Here is a 19,790-nt window from a genome sequence, read left to right as displayed (position 1 = left end):
ATCTGGGGGAGCTTGGCGACCAATGGGAGGACAACTGGATGTAAGCTCCTGACTCAGACCTGGAGAAACAAGGCAGAAAGGATGTTGTTTCTCCAGTATTCAGGGACACCAAGGGACAGGGCTTCAGCTTCAAATGGGCAAGAAAAGAAAGGAGGGATTTACCAGGGAGCCAAGGAGGGCAGCCGAGGGCTTAGCTCCACAAGGTGGCTGGAAAGACCCAGCAAGGGTGTCTCAAAGACTTGACTCTTAAAGTCAAGGTCACTGCATAACCTGTCTGTCTGGGCATTGTGTATGGAAACATTCATGCAGTGGGTGGGGGTTGGAACTAGATACCTACTAGAGTCTCATCCAACTCTGAGTTTTTATGAGCCTAAGATCCCTAACATGGACGAAAAGAAATTTCTTCTGCTCCAGACACCTGAGGCTGATGCCGCTGATGGCTGATTTGCCGCAGGTGGAGTGATAGCTGGACACTCAGCTTTCTCAGTAAGGACTGGTCACCTTGGGGACCAAATCTGAGGAGGCATCTGAAGATAACTCTTGGGGCCAGAAGCAAGGAAGTGACCCGACATTCTCACAGCAGCAGCAAAAGCAGGAGACAGGCCCCCCACTCTGGGGGGGGTGCTGAGGACGGTGATCATGGTTGCAGCAACCGTATCTCCCAGAGGGAGATCGCATGTCATGCTGCAGGCCACGGAGCAACATGCCAAGTGACTCCCATGCACACGGTAGACAGCATACATGTGTATAAATGTCCATTACATGTACTGCCATAATGTCTATCCCAGCAGGTGGTGGGGAAGTGCCTGGAGGAAGAGGTGCCTTTTTCTAATTGGCTGCAGCCCAGTCCAGCCTCCTGGAGCCTCGGGCTTCATGTTGAGACAGGACTGCGGGACAAAGCCAAGACCCCTTTACAAGGTACAGCCCTTGCAGACATTCCCCAAACTGGCCAGATTTTTCTTTAAGTGACCTAAGGATCTTTCTTTCTAAAATGTACTTTGTGTAGTAGAATTTCCTGCAAATGGACATCAATTATTTGAGTATTCATGGCATGGGGCTCCAGACTCCAGCAGTCCTGCCCTCGGTTTAAAAAGCTGGAAAAACTGCGAATTTGCATGCAATCAAACAAGCCATTATCAGTCCCAGTAGAGAGAGGCACTGGGTTTTGTTGGCATAACAAGGAAACATTCATCCCCGAGGTATAAGTAATAAGTAATATGACCTAGCTCTCAGAATGAGCTGACTCCTTGCTACGCCTTGAAAAGACGGAAAGCACAAGAGAAGTGGGGAAATAGATTCGGGCTGGTATCAAGGCAAGTTCTGAGGTCCATGTGGTCCCCTCCACAGAACACTCTGCCACTCCAAATGTGCCCTTGGAGCCACAGTGGCAAACACTTGTAACCGATGCCCCATTTACCAGACCTGACTTCTGAACCTGCGGGCCCAGTGGGACTCCACAGGCTGTGAACAATTCCAAGGACCACGTTAATCACCTCCCTGGAGATGAGTCATTGTCCTTCCCGGCCAATGAGGGCACCCCAGGCTGGGGCAAACACAATCTGATTGGCTGAGGACAAAGCCGGCCTCTCTTCTCAGGTAAACAACCCGACACCAGGAGTTCTGGGCTGGAAGGAGCTTGTGCCTCTGGGAGGTGTGGCGGGTTGGGGGCCTTGGCCCAGCACTAAGAAACTGGTGCCCGATTTCTTAAGCTGCTCCCAGGACACTGGTTAGTAAGGCCTTCAATGCACCCCGGAGACAAAGGGAGTGGCAAGCGCACAGCCTGAGCCTCAGAAAGGTGCAGACGGGGAGGCAAACAAGGCTTCTCTTGGACTCCCTCCCCTCCCTCACTCCCCCTCCCCCGTGTCTCCCTCCTCCCCCACCTCGGTATCAGGTTCTCCACTTGAGAACCCCGTCTTCACCTGCCACTACGTGTGGGTAAATGAGCTTGTTCCTTTGTACTCTGAGGGAGGGGGAACACTTGTCAAGCATTTACTCTGCACTGAACTGTGTCTGCAAAATAAAGTAAGCTCTCAAAGATGTGTTTCAGTATTGGAGGTGCAACCATGGCCACCTCTACCCACCTCCGCAGCTGAGGCGCCCACCCTCTTAATCTCACCCCTGCCCGGAGAACACTGAAGCTCAGCAGAGAGTGAACCACCAGCCAACAACAGAGCGGTACGTTTGGAAATAAAGGAAAGAAAGGAATCGTGACAATCCTTCCCCCTTACTGCCCACGATACCGCGAGTGCACTTCATCTGACATTCCTCTGGGCTAATAAGCAGCTCTAGAAGAAAAGCTGGCTCCTGTCACTCACCCACTTGGACGTGTGGATATGTCTAGGCACCTGACCTTCCTTGTAACCTCACACCGTGTTCAGCTACCGAAAGGAACGGGTTATAGTTGGGAGAAGGGGAAGAGAAAAAAATGAATTTTGGAGCTTATGCTTAAATTACGGAGCTTGGCCTGCTTCTCCCTGCCCCCCTCTCAGGCATGAGCACCGTGGGGAACACAGGACAGCAGGAGAATGCCGGGGTCAGCTAATAATAGTGATAATACTAATGGCAATAATAATGGCTCAGAGCTGAGCTCCTCTGGGCTAAACTCTCTACACGTGTTCTCTCTCTCTCACCCTCTCAATGGCCCGGCAGCTACTATTCCCAGGCCTGTTTTACATATGTGGAAACTGAGGCGTGGAGAAGGGGCACGTCTTGCCCAGAATTGCAAAGCCAGGAATGGCCTGACCCAAAGCCACACCCTTAGCACAATGCCAAGGCCCAGGGGTGAGAGAGAGTCAAGGGCTATCAAGGGCAGCCTTCAGACGTTTCAAACTTTTACTGGAAAGAAGAGGAAACTCCTCCCTTCCCCACGACAGCACCGTCTTCTCTGGTGCTAGAGTTCACGCGCCTTTGTCAGTGCTCGTCCTGGGCTACGATCCAGGTGACACGGACGTGCACAGACCAGCCCGAGTACCAGCGCCACTGAAACCCTGGAAACCCAGGGAAAAAAGGCTTTTGGAATGTGCTTGTTTATAAGGTGGAAACTGTCTGTGTTCACAATTTAGGCAGCTGGATTTAGCATCAACCCGGAATATTTTCCTGGGCCTGACATGCTCCTTGGTCAGAGGTCAAATTGTTCCATGAAAATGAAGAAGGCTCATTGAATGCGTAACTAATAATGAAGCTTTCTCATGCTAAGGTAGGGAGGTTTTATTTTGTTTCTGGAATAGGAGAGGGCTGGATTTCTCTATTTATGTGCACATTTGGCAAATGATATTTCTACAGGTGAAGGAACCTGAATTACTATTGCAGAGGTCACGATCCCTAGATAAATACCACCACCCAACTTGCATTCTTCCGCCCATCGAATATTTACTGAGACCTATTGTATACTGTCTGTCTAGCCCAATCCACAGACACACATAGTAAAAGGTTTTAGAACTGAAAGAAACCTTAAGAGTCTGTGGAGCCCAACTCCTGAAGAGGCACGTGGGCCCACTGTTAGAAATACCCCACATGGCATGCGGCAGTGTGGCCAGAACACCCGGGGGAGGGTGCGAGGCCTGACTCTGCAACCCACCGGCTAATGACGCTGAGTAGCTCCATAACCTCCTGCGGCTTTGGTTTCCTCATCAGAGGGACAAAATCATGGAAGGATATCGGCCCTGCCACCCACTGATGGCTGCGCCTTCAGGTGCCTGCTGCTTCTGCCTGTGCCCCGCAGAGCTGTGCCTGCCCAGACAAGGGTGACTGCAGCCTGTCAAGCTGGTCGTGGCAGTGGTCCTAGGAGTAGTCAGGGGCTACCTTCTTCATGTGTGCTTGTGGGTTTTACGAAACAAAAATCCTAAGCCCCGCAAACAACTAGACGAACCCCTCTTAGCTAAAGAGACTCCAAAGAAACCTTAAAGACTGAGTTCCCGGCCACGACCAGATGAAAGGTTGAACATGCCTCATTATACCCCATCCTTCACTAACCACCACTAGGCTTTCTTTCCCAAGAGTTAAACAGAAACCAGCCGTTTTTGTGGTTTTGACACAATAAGGGACCAGCATTCCTTCCTGATAAGAGACCACCAGCCATGGCTGGTTCTGGCCGGTTTATAGAGGCCGCACAGGATGCCTCTGTGTCCTGCTGGTTCACCTTTTGACATGTAGAGCCTAAGTTTAATGCATTTAAATGTTAAGTTCCCACCCCACAGTGAACACAGGATGTATGTAACATGCATGTTTGCTTACTACACTTGCATGCGTCCCCCACTTTGTGAATATTTATAGTTCCTCCTGTAAAGTGTTAAATACATACACTTAGCGAACCCATTTGGCATAAATTCCTATCCCACCCTTCCCTCCCTAAGTGTCTGCTTCCAGTTTCTGCCAAAGGCTACAGTCCCCGGCCTGTGGGATGACCAGTCTGCAGGCTGCAATCCTTCATAAGAAATAAAGCTCTCCTCTCCAAGTTTATGAACCTCAGGATTCTTCAGTTGACAGTTTCCATGGTGTGATAACTCGCTGGACAGGGACAGGGAGGGGGTACTGTCAAGCAGAGCTACTGTGCAAGGACGTCTGGTGCAGCGTAGGTTCCCATTCAGAGCCGAGGACTCATCGGTCAGCTGCCAGGAGTGTTGGCTGCGAGGGCTCACAGCTGAGTCACTCCCCAGGCACAGGAAGGAGTGCCCCCTCCTCGCCCAAGGCAGCCCACATCCAATGACCTGCTGGTCACTGTGGGCCCCTTGCCCCAGCTCTCAGAGCTCCCTGAAGGATCAGCTGAGGCCCCCTGTAACCATCAACTCTGTCCCACACAGTCCAGCTTGTCCCACTGCCCAGCCCTGCTCCTCTCACTGCCCTGCAGAGCTGCCCTCGAGAGCCTCCCCGGCAAGCCCCTGTGCACACGCCTCCCTGCCAGGGAACCTTCTCCCCAGACAGTGAGTCTCTGAGCACAGTCTCAAAAGGGTGATGCCTGTGCCCGCCGGGGTTCAACTCCATCTGAGCCATGCTGCTCCCTCCCCCCTCAGCCCAGGACAGCCTGACTCTGAGGGGGAGCGGGAATGTCCATTGAGGGAGGTCTTTGCCCACCCGAAGTGTCATTGCTCCCAACACCCACACAGAGAGGCACAAGGGCCATCTTCACCTGCAACAGCAGGAGGCAGAGTGCAGTCCCCCACCTTCCCACACCCGCCCCCTCTCTCCGAGCAGAGGTCCCGGTGGGTGAGCCGAAGCGGCTCTGCCGGGGAAACAGCTGCTCCCAGAGCTGCCTTTAAGCAGCAAGAGGGCCGCGTGGAGGGGGCGGGAAATCCTCCCAGCCGTGCCAGGGTCAGCGGGCAGTAGCACACACAGGAAAGGAGGAGGCCACGTGACACACAGGCAGAGACTAGAGCTGTGTGACCGCAAGCCGAGGCATGCTGGCTGCCACCCAAAGCCATGGGAAGCAAGGAACAGATTTCCCCTAGAGCCTCTGGGGGCAGCACAGCCCTGCCCACCCCTCCATCTCGGCCAGGGAAACTGAATTCGGACCCCCGGCCTCCAGAAGCGGGAGAAAATAAACGTCTGCTATTTTAAGCCACCAAGTTTGAGGTAATTTGGCACAGCAGCCCCAGGCCACCATCAAGACATCCACGCGTGTCACTTCAGGCACAGACTCAGGCCCGGACTCCACTCACTTTTCTCAACTGTAGAGTAACGTCCCTTCCTGCTGATACTATAGACTAGGATAGGGTAGGATAGGATAGGGCAGGATAGAAGGCTTTCCCCTCCTATTTCTAATTTACAACAGCCACTTTCAGAAAAAAGAAGTGGTTTTCTATTGGTAGAATTTCAAATACCTGGCAGGTGATGATGGAGGTATTTGGGGACAAGAGAGGACAATGGAGCCAAAACAGAAAACTGCAGTTACTCACCGCTGTGGCTTGAATGCTTGTGTTCCTCCACAATCCGTATGCTGGAACTTAAACCCCGAGGTGGTGTTGTTAGGAGGCAGAGCCTCTGGGGACGTGACTGGGTCCTGAAGGCTGTGCCTCACTACACCTACACACGAGTCCAGACCCGTTCTTAGAGTTCCAGGCCCAGAAAAGTATCACCATTGGAGTTGACTCCAGCCACGGTTGGTTTTCAGGGGGAGAGAGGCTGGGGGACACACGGAGGTAGGTCCGTTCCTCCCCAGATGGAAGACCTGAGACTGAGACCTTCTGCCTCTTAGATCCAGAAGTCACCCGCCACCCAGACCACACCCGGCCGGGCCAGACCCACCTGCTGCATTTCCCCAGAGGACACGTTGCACAGGCTGCCGGGAGGGGGCGCCCGTTTGCACCGCTGCTCCCCATTGCTCAGGGCCCACGAGTTGGCAAAGTCGTAGGGGTCCGAGGTCAAGGTCCCTGTGGAGGAAAATTTCAAGAAAATGACGCTTCGATTACCCCTGTCCTGGGACTTCTGAGCAAAAACTCTAGGTCTGTTGTTACGCAAATCAAACCTCTATTAGATTAGACGATTGGCATTTGGGGTGGTGAATACCTTTTGTGCAGTGCTCAGCCTAACACAGAGGGCACGGCATCGGCATCAGAGTCAGCATCGTTTCGAGCGAGAGGGCGGATGGAGGGATGGAGGTTACAATGAGGGGATGACGTGAAAGACGATGAGGAGATACCCCCCTCGCACCCCTCCATGCCTGTGCTGCCCTCCTCCTCCTGTGTGGACCGTGCTCCCCCCACTCCCTCTCTCCACTCATTCCTCAAAGTGAAGCTCAGGAACCACGGCCCCCGGGAGCCTTTCTGACCCAGCCGCTCCTCACCCAGCCTGGGGGGGTGTGCCCCTTCCCTGTGCCCACAGCATCCTGGGCATCCTGCTCCCAGAACTCTTATCACCTCTGGGTTAGTATTCCTTTTGCTTACATTCATCTCGCATTCAACCGTGAGTTCCCTAACTAAGGCCACGGGCTGTGCCTCCTACCTCTACATTCTTATCTGATGGATTGTGGATGCTGAAAATACTTTTGCACAATGAAGGCGAGGACGTGATGTGGAACCTAAGCCCCCTGGTCACTGCACCCTCCAGGCTCTCACAGCGTCTGTGCTGTCGTGCTTACAGCCTGCAATAGACTGTGAGGGCCTCGGGGACGACTGGCCTGGTGCAAAGTAATTGCCTGATGACACTGCCGAATCTTTATCAGGAAGGCAGTGTGGGACTGCCACCTTCGCAGTAGTGGGGTGAGCAGTTCTTTGCATACCCAGGCCTGGAAGAGTGAAGCGTGTTTCAAGGTCAAGTAATGCACTTGGGAATGAGAAATAAACTATCCCTGGGGAAAGAAAACAAAAGTGAAGACCTAGAATATGGTCAGTTGGCATCTAGCGTTTGACAGGCAGAAAAGAAAACGCTTCCCCAAAGATATATTAACTTCCTAATCCCTGGAGCCTATAAGTATGATCTTATATGGCAAAAGGTGTGCTTAAGTTAAGAATATTAAGAGGAAATGCTTCTCTTGGGGTGCCGGGGGTGGGCCCTAAATGCAATCACATGTATCCTTATAAGAGATAGGTAGAGGGAAATCAGACAAAGACACGTGCAGAAGAGGAGCTGGAGGCAGAGACTGGAATGATGCAGCCACAGCCAAGGCAAACTTGCAGAAGCTGGAAGACACTGGGAACAGATTCTCCCCTAGAGTATCTGGAGGGCACATGGCTCTGCCAGCAGCTCAATTCAGACTCCTGTCCTCCAGAACCATGAGAGAATACATTTCCACTGTATCAAGCCACCAAGTTGGTGGTAATTTGATGGCAACCATAAGAAACTGATATATGAGAGAAGCCAAAGGGAAGAGAGTTTAAATTTGTGGGGTGTCTACTGTGTGCCAGGCATTGTGATAGGTGCTCTCTGGGCACTCAGTCACTCCGTACCACACAGGCTTTGACACTTTCTAATAGGCCATGTTAGGGAAGAGGTAGAGAAGAGGCTTCATGTTTCCTGGGGAAAGCTCCTTCTATGACCCTGGTATCTGGGCTGATCCCATCATTCCACTGAGCCCAATTCCTCATGTATAAATAAGGGATCAGACTAGATGGCCTCTTTTCAGCACTGACCTTCTTTGAAGTGAAATTTTATGGGCTAAATCTGGAATGATGCATAAGGCTGTCCAATATATAGAATTACAAATATTCTTGTTTAGAGAAAACTCTCTGAGACCCAGAGTTAAAGCCAAGCTAGGCAGACTCCCAGAAGTCAGGAAGCAAGGTTAGCTGTTTAGTGACAAATATTGTTGAGTCTTTAACAACCAAAGGAAACTAAACCCCCAGTCCTCCGAGGATGATTTCCAAAATATCACCAGAGTCCTGACTTCTTGCCAAAAAACACCACCTTCTTTCTCATAGCATAGATCCCATTTTTAGTTTTTAAACCTTAAAGCCTGGAATAAGAAAGAAAGATATTTTAGGACTGGGATTTCCATTTCTAGCAATATGGCAGATTAGAGAAACCTGAAAACTGTGCCACTACAATGGACAAATGTTCTATGGGATCCACAGCTAATCTCACAAAAAAAAAAGTAGAGGGAATTTCAAGAGAACAAAAGAAGGAAGAGAAAAAAAATAAGAAGAAAAAATTGAAAAACAGAACCGGCAAGTGTGACGATGTTCTGGTTACAGAGTAACCAGAGTGAGGGTGGCAATCTTGCCAACCAAGGGGTTTGCGATTAACAGCTCCATGAAGATGAAAATGAGTCTTGGATCTGCATGTTGTAGGGAGGTGGACCTGAGATCCCATTGTGAAGCTGGGACCCTTGAAGGACTACAATACTCTCCATGAGAAAGTTGACAAGAGAAAATCCACTCTGAGAAATAGGGAAACAAAAGAAGTTTGTTACCTTGGTCTGGGCTCTGGATGAGAGTGGAAAAAAAGTCTTCCCTGAAAATTTGTAGTTGTGGGAAATCCCTCATATAGATTTGAATTCCAATTTATACTTCTCGTAAGATTTAGTAAGTCCATATTGAACATTAACATAAAACCCTTCAAAGATGAGCTCACAATCCAAAATTATGAAACACAGGAAGCAATTCACTACAAGCAAGAGTCAACAGACATAAAAATAGCAGGATTAGAGCTACAAAAACTTCAGATAATAAAATGTTTATATAGAGGTTATAAAACAAATATTTTTAAAGTTATTGTTATAAAGAAGAAATTGAAACTTTTACCAAGAATAAGACAATAAGAAAAATAAGAGAATAGAAAAAGAGCCAGATTTAGCTTCTAAAATTACAAATATAGTCAATGAAATAAGAATTCTCAGTTGACAGGTTAGACATCATCTGCAGGTTAGACAGAGTTGAGAATCAGTGAACTAGAAGATAGATCCAAGTAGTGATGCGCTGATAATTCAGCTCTCCAGGAAAAAACAAAGTTCTGATTTATAGCATTTGCTGATTTCCATGGTGTAAATATTCCTACCATGAGCAATTTCAAGCCACCAACATGACATTGCTAAATGTGGAGCTGGGAAGAGATGCACACAACTGGTTCTCAGCAACCAGCATGAGCACACCACTTGATCTAAGCAAACCACCCAAAAGCAACACAGTGGGATAAAAAGACAGAAAAATGGAAGTAAGGTAAAGAGGAAAAAAAGAGATGAAATAAAAATATCCAACATAAATCAAATAGTTCCCAAAGGAGAAAAACAAAAGCTAAAATTTTTCTAAATCTGATGAAGGATATCTTAATAAGTCCCAAGCTAGACAGTAAAAATAAAACTCACACCTAGACACAACAGAGTGAAATTCCAAAGTACCAAAAACAAAAAGAGTATTTATACACAGACATAAAAGACATAATAACTGCAGAAAAATAACAATTAGACTGACGGCATACTTCTCAACAGCAACAATGGAATTCCTCAAAGTACTGTGAGGAATAACTGTGACTCTAGAGTTCTGAACCCAGCTAAAGTGTCACACAAGAATGAGGGAGTATTGCTTCCCATGTTCACTACCAAGCCCTGAATGAAGGAACTACTGAAGAATGTTTTTTTAGGAAAATAGGAATTGAACCCAGATGAAAGGAGAAATTATGAGAAAAGAATCTGTTAAACATGAAGGCATATCTAAACAAGCACTGATGGTGTAAAACTATAATAATAATGCCAAATTTAATAATAATAATGCCAACAAGTTTGGGGAAGGAGTGAGGGTAGTAAAGAAAGAAGTAGATAGAAAAAGTAGTAACAGTAGAAAGCACAAAATAAGGTAGTAAATATAAATCTAAATGTATTAATATAAACAGTATATTTAATATAAAATGAATGAAAAGAGACAAAATTCACAATAAGACAGAAAAGATTGTTACATTAAAATAATAATACTATCACTATGCATTTATCAAAATTGCTAAAATAAGAAAATAAGTTGACAATACCATATGCTGGCAAGGATTCAGAGCAACTGGAACTCATGCATTGCTGGTAGAAATGCAAATGGCATGGCTACTATAGCTACTTTGGAAACAGTTTGGCAGTTTCTTATGAAGTTAAACATACACTTGTCATACCAATTCCTTGATATTTAACTGGAGAAATTTAAAACATATGTTTACACAAAAACCTATATATGAATACCATCTCACACCTGTTAGGACATCAACTATTAATATTAAAAAAATAAAACAGAAAAGTGTTGGCATGGGTATAGAAAAATTGGAACCCTTTGTGAACTATTGGTAGGAATGTAAAATGATACAGCTGCTATGGAAAACAATATTGTGGTTCCTCAAAAAATTAAAAATAGAATTGGTTATGATCCAGCAATTCCATCTCTGGGTGTACACTCAAAAGAGTTGAAAGCAGGGTCTTGAAGAGATATTTGTGCACCCATGTTCATAACAGCATTATTCACTACAGCTAAAATGTGGAAGCAACCTAAGTGTCCATTGATGGATAAATGGATAAGCAAAGTGTGGTATATACATACAAAATATTATTCAGCCTTTTAAAAAGAAGGAAATTCTGACATATGTCACAATGTAAATGAACATAATGCAAAGTGAAATCAACCAATCACAAAAAGACAAATACTGTATAATTGCACTTCTATGATGTCCTTAGAGTAGTCAAAGTTGTGGAGACAGAAAGTAGAATGGTGGTTTCCAGGGGCTATGAGGAGAGGATGGGGAGTTACTGTTTACTGAGTATAGAGTTTCAGTTTTACAAGATGAAAAGGGTTCTAGAGATGGATGGTAGTGAAGGTTGCACATCATGAATGTACTTAATACTACTGAACTATATACATAAAAATCGTTAAGCTGGTAAAGTTTATGTTGTGTATATTATAGCACAATTAAAATGGGGGGCAGGAGGGGGAAATCTATACATGAATGTTTACAGTGGGTTTATTCATAATTTCCCAAAACTGGAAACAACAAAGTTTCCTTCAGCTGGTGAATGGATAACAAATTGTGGCACTCCTCCTTGGCAATAAACAGGCACAAATTATTGATACCTGCAATGACATGGATGAATCTCTAATGTGTTATGTTGAAAGAAAGAAGCTGACTTAGAAGACTCTACTGTATGATTATATTTGTATGAGTTTTGGAAAAATCAAAACTATAGAAACAGAGAAAAAAAATCACTGGCTACCAGGGGCTAGGAATTAAGGAAGAATTTGACTGCAAAGGGTCATGAGGAATTTGGGGGGTGTTGAAACTGTTCTGTAGTTTGATTGCGGTGGTTATATCACACTATACTTTCATGAAAACTCATAGAACTGTACATGAAAGTATGAATTTTACTGTATAAAGTTATACCTCAATAAATATGACTTTTAAGAGAACAATAATAAAATCCAGCTATCTGCTTCTTTCCTGAGACACATCTAAAAATCACTCAGAAAGGTTGAAAGAATGAAAAAGATATATCAAGCAAATACTAACCAAAAGAAAGGTAGAGTACCTATATTAATATCACACAGATTTTAAGGCAAAAAACATTGTTAAAAATGATGAGAGTCATTACATAAAAGAAACAATTCACTAGAAAAATTCAACACTTCTAAAAACTAATAACAAAAAAGCCTCAAAATATACAAAGCAAAACTTGACAGAATTACATGAAGAAATTGACAAATTCACCACCATCATAGAAAAATTTAACATAGCTTTCTTAGTATGGGCTACATGAAGCACACAAAAAGTAGTAAACACAGAAAAGATTTGAATAACACAATTAACAAACTTAATTCAGCTATATATAGGGTCCTGGGCCAGTCAGAAAATATATTCTTTTTGAATATACACAGAACAATTGCAAAAAAAAAAAAATTATGTACTAGGCTACAAACAAATCTCCAAAATTTTTTAACTTAATTTAGAAATAAATTTAGTTACAAAGAGGTAACTTTAAAATCAAACAACCCTATCAAAAAGTGGGCAAACAAACATATGAAAAAATTTTTAACATCTCTAATCATCAGGGAAATGCAAATCAAAACCACAAGGAGATATCACTTATTTCCGGCGAGAATGGCCTTTATCAAAAAGTCCAAAAACAATAAATGTTGGCGTGGATGCAGAGAGACAGGAGCACTCCTACACTGCTGGTGGGACTGCAAACTAGTACAACCTCTGTGGAAAGCAAAATGGAGATACCTCAAAGAGATACAAGTAGAACTACCATTTGATCCAGCAATCCCATTACTGGGCATCTACCCAAAAGAACAAAAGACATCTGCACACGAATGTTTATAGCAGCACAATTCACAATTGCAAAGATGTGAAAACAACCAAAGTGCCCATCAATACGTGAGTGGATTAATAAAATGTGGTATATGTATACCATGGAGTTCTACTCAGCCACAAAACACAATGGTGATATAGCACCTCTTATATTATCCTGGATAGAGCTGGAACCCATTCTACTAACTAAAGTATCACAAGAATGGAAAAACAAGCACCACATGTACTCACCATCAAATTGGTATTAATTGATCAACACTTAAGTGCATATATAGTAATAACATTCATTGAGTGTCGGGCACATGGGAGGGGGAGGAAGGGATAGGTATATACACATGTAATGGGTGCAGTACACACCATCTGGGGGATGGACATACTTGAGGCTCTGACTCGGGTGGGGCAAAGGAAATATATGTAACCTAAACATTGGTACCCCCAGAATATGCTGAAATTTAAAAAATTCTAAACATTTGGAAATTTTAAACACACTATACATTATAAAAGAACTCAAAACGGAAATTAGGAAATTCATAGAACTAAATGAAAATATGCTACATATCAAAATTGGTATGGTGGTGCTAAAGGGGCATTTAGAGGAAAATGTATAGCCCTACGTGTACATATTAGACAATAAAATATTTGAGAAATCAGCATTGGAGAAGACAAAAGCAAATGATCTTACTATCTTACAATATGGTACAGTACAATGAAAGGAACAATTGACTGTTACTCTGTACCTCTTAATTAGAGGGTAGTTAGCGGTTCATAAGGAAGAAAGATAACTTATATACAAATATTCAGCTTTTGCAAGGGCACATCACTAACTGAATGTTTATGTAACTGAAATTATCAAAGAAAGATTTAATATTAGTAGTGGTTTTCACATTATCCATATTACCTTCTATTGCTTGTGAACACACACATGCACACACATATAAACTGGTCTTTTTAGACAGCGTGGTGGGCCCTCTTTGTAGATTTTATCCACTCCACTGGAGTGGGCCCAGGAGGGTGTACTCAAACCATCCAGCGTTTGCCAGCCATCTACCATGTGTAAGTTGCTATGGAGAATTCAAAGTTGAACAAAGTCAGGTTTGAGGAGCTCCAAGATCTGGTTTGACTGGAGGTCTCGGCATGGAGGGGAATGCTTAGAGATAAGACCGGCAAGATAAATTGAGGTGGGGTCATGGTGATTCTTTAATGCCTGGGGAGGTGTGTTAGGGAAGGTTTGCGAGCAGGGAAATAAAATGTATGACCACCGTTTAGGGAAGTGGTATCCTGGAAAATCTTACCTTCTTGGGTCCTAAAGTCATCTTCAGCAAAGATGTTAAAGTTGCCACACAGCCCACAGGTCTTGTTGAAGTATCTATCTGACAGCAGGACTTGAAAGTTCCCGCTGCCATCGATCCTGGCCACAAAGCCATGGGCCTCACTGGACAGCTTGTAGTATCCAGCCTCCTTCTCCAGATACAGCCCTTTGGAGGCATAGGGCATGGCGACGCTGGGGGGCAAAGGATGGGTTCGGAAGTGGGCTTCCCATGCACATTCCGATGTCCTCCCACCTTCCAGCCCCAACCCCACGTCACAAGGTCAAGGCTGTGGTGCAAAGCGGCTGAGGGCCTAGCCCCGCCGTCGGGAGACCTGGCTGTCACCCAGCCCTGCTACTCACTTCCTCTGGGCACATTTACTTCCTCTCTCTGTACCCCAGCTTCTTCATCTGAACAATGAGGGGGCTCTGCAAGGGGATCCCCAGGGTCCTTTCTGACTTGGGCCTTCGGGGCTCCTGACTTACCTTTGGTCCCCCTGCATCACGGTACCATTGACAAACAAACGGATGTCAAAAAACTCCCCAAGATACACAGAGAGGCCCACTCTCTTGCCGTTTTGGAAGTCCCCTGAAAGAGAAAAGAGTCCATAGTGTGGTTATTGCCCCCTAAAAGTTAATAATCTTTATAGTCTTATCTCAGTGGAAAACTCCCCAAAAAGACTTAACAGAGGGGCAAGAAAAATCCCCCTAAAAATCTCATCGGCTCACTCATTTTTCCATTTATCTAAAAATATTTATTGAGTGATTTCTCTTCTGTTTCACAAAAGAAAACTGTAAAAGCATGATCTCTTGCTTCCATACAATCTTACAATCTAGCTACCAAGGCAAGCAGGCAGCATTTGAACACGCCGTGGGACAGCAAGCGAAAGCAACGGTGTCGAGCTGTGGCACCGTAGGGTAGTGGGATTTAGAACGGTATCTGCAGACTGCCCGCATCAGAATATCTGCGCTATTTGTTTAAAATGAACGTCCATGAATCCCCCCTCGGTTTACTGAATTCGATTCTCTGGGAGTTTAGAGACAGAAGTCAAGTGTCTCACACAGCGCTTGGAACTTAATGAGGACACAATAAATGGTATTGCCACTGGAGATGTTTGAATGGCCAAGCGCACGATGAAGTCGTCTCTGCCAGCTGCTGCCTGTGAGGGCTGAACAGGGAGGCAGGCTGATGGCACTCGGCATGAAAGAGGGAACACGGGCAGGAGGCAATTTCCACAGCATTATCGAAGTTTCCGGAGCCACAGCCAGCCTCTGAGGACGGCTGCTTATGCTGGCCCTTGCTATTCAAAGATAACTGATCAGCCATAGAAGACGAAGGAACCAGAAGGGACAATACAGAGTCTGGTCTTGAGCTTTGGAGATGGAGAAACTGATGGAAACAGGGATGACAGAGAGTTCACATGCGGCACAGGGCCTTGGGGCCCTGAAGGACGGGGCGTGGGACCCAGGTGGAAAGGTTAGCCTTGACAATGAGCAGATACATCCTCTCCTAAGAGGAGTGGGAGAGTGCGGGCTCCAGGTTCTTGGCAAGAGGAGGCAAAGATGTCTGTGGAACCAGAAACCTTGGCAAGCTCTGCTGACTCGAGGTGTTGCTGAGTGGCCAGGGCCGCGGGTGCAGGGCGGTAAGGAAGGGGCCTCCTCGCTGCCAGCTGGGAGAGGAGGAGCCCCCCAGCAGGGGTCTGGGCTGGATCAAGGCTGCAGTAGGACCCCGACCTACTGGTACACACACACACACACACACACACACACACACACACACACAATCGCAAACAAACCAGAACGAGCCAGAAAATAGACTTGTTCCTGGTGAGATTTCAGTGAGGGCTGCCCCAGTAAATAAACGAGCCGATCTAAGAATAGAGTCCTAAATGATAGGCCATTAGCAGGTCAGTGCCACCAGCAAGAGCCCGCAGACCTCCCACAGTCCACAAACCACATTCTGCAGCTCCAGACCAACGCTGCTGGGAGACAAGGAGGCACTCACCCCCAAAGTTAAAGGGGTTCTGTCCTGTCTGAGCCAAGGGGGCTTGCCCACGATACATTTGCACTTAGAACAGTTTTGGCAGCAAGCAAAACTTTGGAAGTCGCAACAAAGTTTCTGATAGCAGGAAATTAACCAAAGAAAAACAAACAGAACCGAAGAACAAAGAGAGTAAACAGAGTAATTATTTTTCATTTTAATTTATTTATCAGTAATGGTAGACTCTAAGTGATGGGTTTATGGATGTCATATTCTTTCAACTTTTCTGCGTTTGAAAATTTCCATAATAGAATGTTGAAAAAGCAAACAAATAGGGCAGCCTGGCAACGACCTCTGATTTGCAGTCCCTCCCAGGGGCCTTCCGGGACCCCGAGTCATCTGCAGTGGGCCCAAGGCCAAGTCCCTCCCTCGGCCGCTTCTGGGGCTGACACTGGGAACACTGCACAGCAGCCATGGTGGAGCCGATGCCACAGGGCCCATTCGCACCTCCTCACTGCAACCTGCAGAGCAGAAGACCCTCTGCTGGGGGTGGGCAAAGGAGCCCACGAGGCCTGGGGCTCCGTGCCCCTTAGGACCACTGAGACTGTCTCCCGGTCAGTAGAATCCTCCCCACTCCCACCTCACAGGGCAGACAGACAGGCAGTTCTGCCCCTGCTTCATGGGTCACTCGGCCAGTATGTCACCACTGAGCCAAAGGCTCCTCCCTCCTGGAAATGAGGAAGGATCCCTGTGCACCTCTCCTTGCAGGCTCTCCTCGTGGGGACGCAGAAAGGGTGAATGGAAACACACTGGCCAGGAACTCTGAGGCTGGAGGAGGGGCAGGGAACGCTTTGGAGGCAACCAGGCAGCTTGGGGTGCGGCCTGGCCCCACAGCTGCTGATCTGTAGCTCTTCAAGGCTTTGAAAGACATAAAATCACCTAAGCAAGTCACTCGTTCCGCAGGAGGCAGAGCTGAGCCTGTGCCGCAGAAAAACCTGGAGGTCACTACCGCCATAGGGCCTGCGAGGCTGAACAAGCCAGGAATTCCGCAGGAGCAAACAGTCAAATGAGACCCAGGAGAAATGTGGGGGGGGGGGGGGGAGCCCCAGCCCTTCTCAAGTCACTGGCGGAGCAAGCCTGCCCTCACCGGCTGCCAAGCAGGGGTAAAACGCCCGTGACCACAGAGCTAGTAAGTGATGACAGAGCTAGGACTCCGCTGGGGGCTGTTGCAAGGGGGCTGTTGAAGGGCTTGCTCCTCGAGGCCCCAGGAGGGACCAGAGTTAGGAAGGCCAGGAGGCAGCGGGAGCGGAGCTCAGGGCTGAGCACTGAGGGGCAGCACCGTGGACGGGGCAGGGGGGGTGCTGGCCGCCCCAGGACCTTCACCTACTGCAGGAATTTTACAGGACAATAAAAGGATTTGTTCTGTGAAGTTTGGACTCAGTCAAAAGACCACATTTAAGGACCTAGAAGGTCACATGTGGGCTTAAGGCCACAGGTTCCCCACCCCTGGCCCCCACACACCCACCCAGAGACAAACCCAAAATAGTCTAGGGCAGGTGGGGCTGGCGTTCAGGCCTGAGTGAGGACCGCACTGCATGGAGCCCGTGCACTCCCGCCCTGGACGGCCCGGGGGCTGGAAGAGCAGTCAGCACACACCTGAGCAAGAGGCTGGCAGGGGGGTGGTTTGAAACGTGACCTGGAGGAGCCTACAATTCAGAGAAACATACTGTGGCAGAGGAAGGATCTTGGACATCATCTAAACAAGCAGTTCTTAAACTCTTTTGCCCAGAAAGCATAGTAAAAACAATTCACTTCGTGACCCAGTACACACAAACACACACACACACACACACACACACACACACACACACACTTACCCTCACCATGTATCACATGCTCTGCTATTTTCTGACATTTTCTATTTTACTCTATTTAATCTTTTTAAATGCTAGTTACAACCACTAAATTGATTTTAGGACCTATAGCTTGTGACTCAGTTTGTAAAACACTGATCTAGACTTACTCCAACTTGCAGATGGAGAAACGGAGGCCTAAGTTTACAACAGGATTTCTCCCCCTCACCACCACGCATTTGGGGCCAGATACTTCTTTGTGGCAGGGCCCATCCTATGCATGGTGGGACAATTGGCGGCATCCTGGCCTCTACCCACCAGATGCCAGTAGCACCACCCCCACCCAGTTGTGACAACCGAAAATGTCTCCAGAAGCCGCCAGGTGGTCCTCTAGGGGAAACGTCACCCCGACTGAGAACTGGGTTACGCTGTCAGCATGGAGCAGAGCCCACACCCGGGCTTTCTGACTCCAAGTCCAAATCTCCGTTTGCAACCTAACAGGGCATCTGCACTCGGGATCCAGCTCAACACTACCAGGGGAGAACTCCAAATCGGCTTTGTTCCCTCACTAAAGGACCCAGGGCATCGGATGACATGCAGCCATTAGGAAAATGAGCCATGAGAAATGGCCACACCCCCAGACCTCCAGGTTAGTACTTCCTGTGACTGCTAGGAAGAGGGGCTGGATGTCACCCCAAGAGACTAGACAAACCAGCGAAGCTCTCCCCAGGCTCCCGCCGGGCTGTGGGACTCAGCGACTGAGGCAGTGAGCGAGGGACTAAGCCCCTGCCCCACGCGTTGAGCAAGGGCATCCTGGGACCTTCAGAAGCCAGCGGGTAGCTGGGGCCAGAGTCAGACACTGGGTGCTAGAGTCAGTCAGTGCGGGGCTCACTAATCTGCATTTGCAACGAACACCCTCCTCGCGCCTGTGACTTTGATGCTCGTGACTCTCTGTCGGAACCTGGTCTGATCAGCCATTTACTGGCTCAGAAACAAAGGCTTCTCTGGGGAAGTGACTCAGCAGATTGTGGGTTGTTTGTGGCTCTCGCTTGGCTGGTTTGGGAGCCAGACCTGCAGCAGCAGCGGCTTAGGGAGCGCAGTCTCTATTGAGTGGGAGCAACCAGGACCCCCGTGGTCTCTCTCTGGCCCCATGCTGGCTGTAGGAGCCATGCAGCTTGGCCTGGGAGCCTGGAGCCTGCCTGGAGCCAGGGTCAAGGCAAAGGGCCTCCCCTTGCACCAGGTGGTCCTTCATGTGCGGACATAAACACTTTGCCCAGGATGTGAACACCGTCCACAGGCACTTGAAAGGAATGTGAATTTGCAATTTAGGATCAAGGAAACAGGATGTCATTGGAGAACAATGGAACAGAGGGTGTCCTTCGGCATGTACACGGCATGCACACCGAAGTATCGGGTCCCAGTTCTGGGCTCCCTTCCCTGACCCCAGAGCCCCGGCTCCCCTGAAGCGCCAGTGCCAGCCCACCTCCCTCAAATTATTCCTCTCCTCCCGCACACCCCACCACCACCACCAACAGGAAAAGTAGCCACCCATTCTCTATGATTTAGCAGCATGGATTTCAGTGGAAATGAGTTCAATCTATTAAGTAAATTAACGTATGCGTGAACCATAGCCTGATTTAGGCCAACAACCTCCCGGAAAATTGACACTTAAGAGGAGCAAATTATTTATAAGAAAAAAATAACGACGCAGTGCGGAATCCTGCTGAGATGTTTGCAAGTGGAGAGTCCTTCCACAGCCCTTTGAATTCCCCCTGGGCCACCGAAACCCCTCGTCTCTGCGAAGTGCATGTCCAGCAAACAAGGGAACATCCTGTGTTATTTGGCTGCTTTCAATAACTCAGGTTTGGGTAACACATGATGCTTTCGAATAACTTGCCTCACTTGGTCCTCACCATTTCAAATGGTATCTCCATTGCAAAGATGAGAA

The 19,790-nt window shown here is 47.4% G+C and overlaps 1 protein-coding gene across 1 annotated transcript in view; it reads right to left on the bottom strand.

Annotated features, from left to right (window-relative positions):
- Positions 1-19,790, bottom strand: part of VWF (von Willebrand factor) — a 143,813-nt gene that overhangs the window by 117,735 nt on the left and 6,288 nt on the right. Inside the window, exons 4-6 of the mRNA XM_045554544.1 lie at positions 14,495-14,597; positions 13,995-14,203; positions 6,241-6,365 (exon numbers count right to left, since the gene is read on the bottom strand). Coding sequence (XP_045410500.1) covers positions 6,241-6,365; positions 13,995-14,203; positions 14,495-14,597 — 437 coding nt within the window. The remainder of the gene's footprint in view (positions 1-6,240; positions 6,366-13,994; positions 14,204-14,494; positions 14,598-19,790) is intronic.

Source organism: Lemur catta, chromosome 6, assembly GCF_020740605.2.
Source record: "Lemur catta isolate mLemCat1 chromosome 6, mLemCat1.pri, whole genome shotgun sequence".
NCBI classification, from domain to species: domain Eukaryota; kingdom Metazoa; phylum Chordata; class Mammalia; order Primates; family Lemuridae; genus Lemur; species Lemur catta.
The sequence above is the reverse complement of the archived record's forward strand: the minus strand, read 5'-3'. Positions and strand labels throughout refer to the sequence as shown.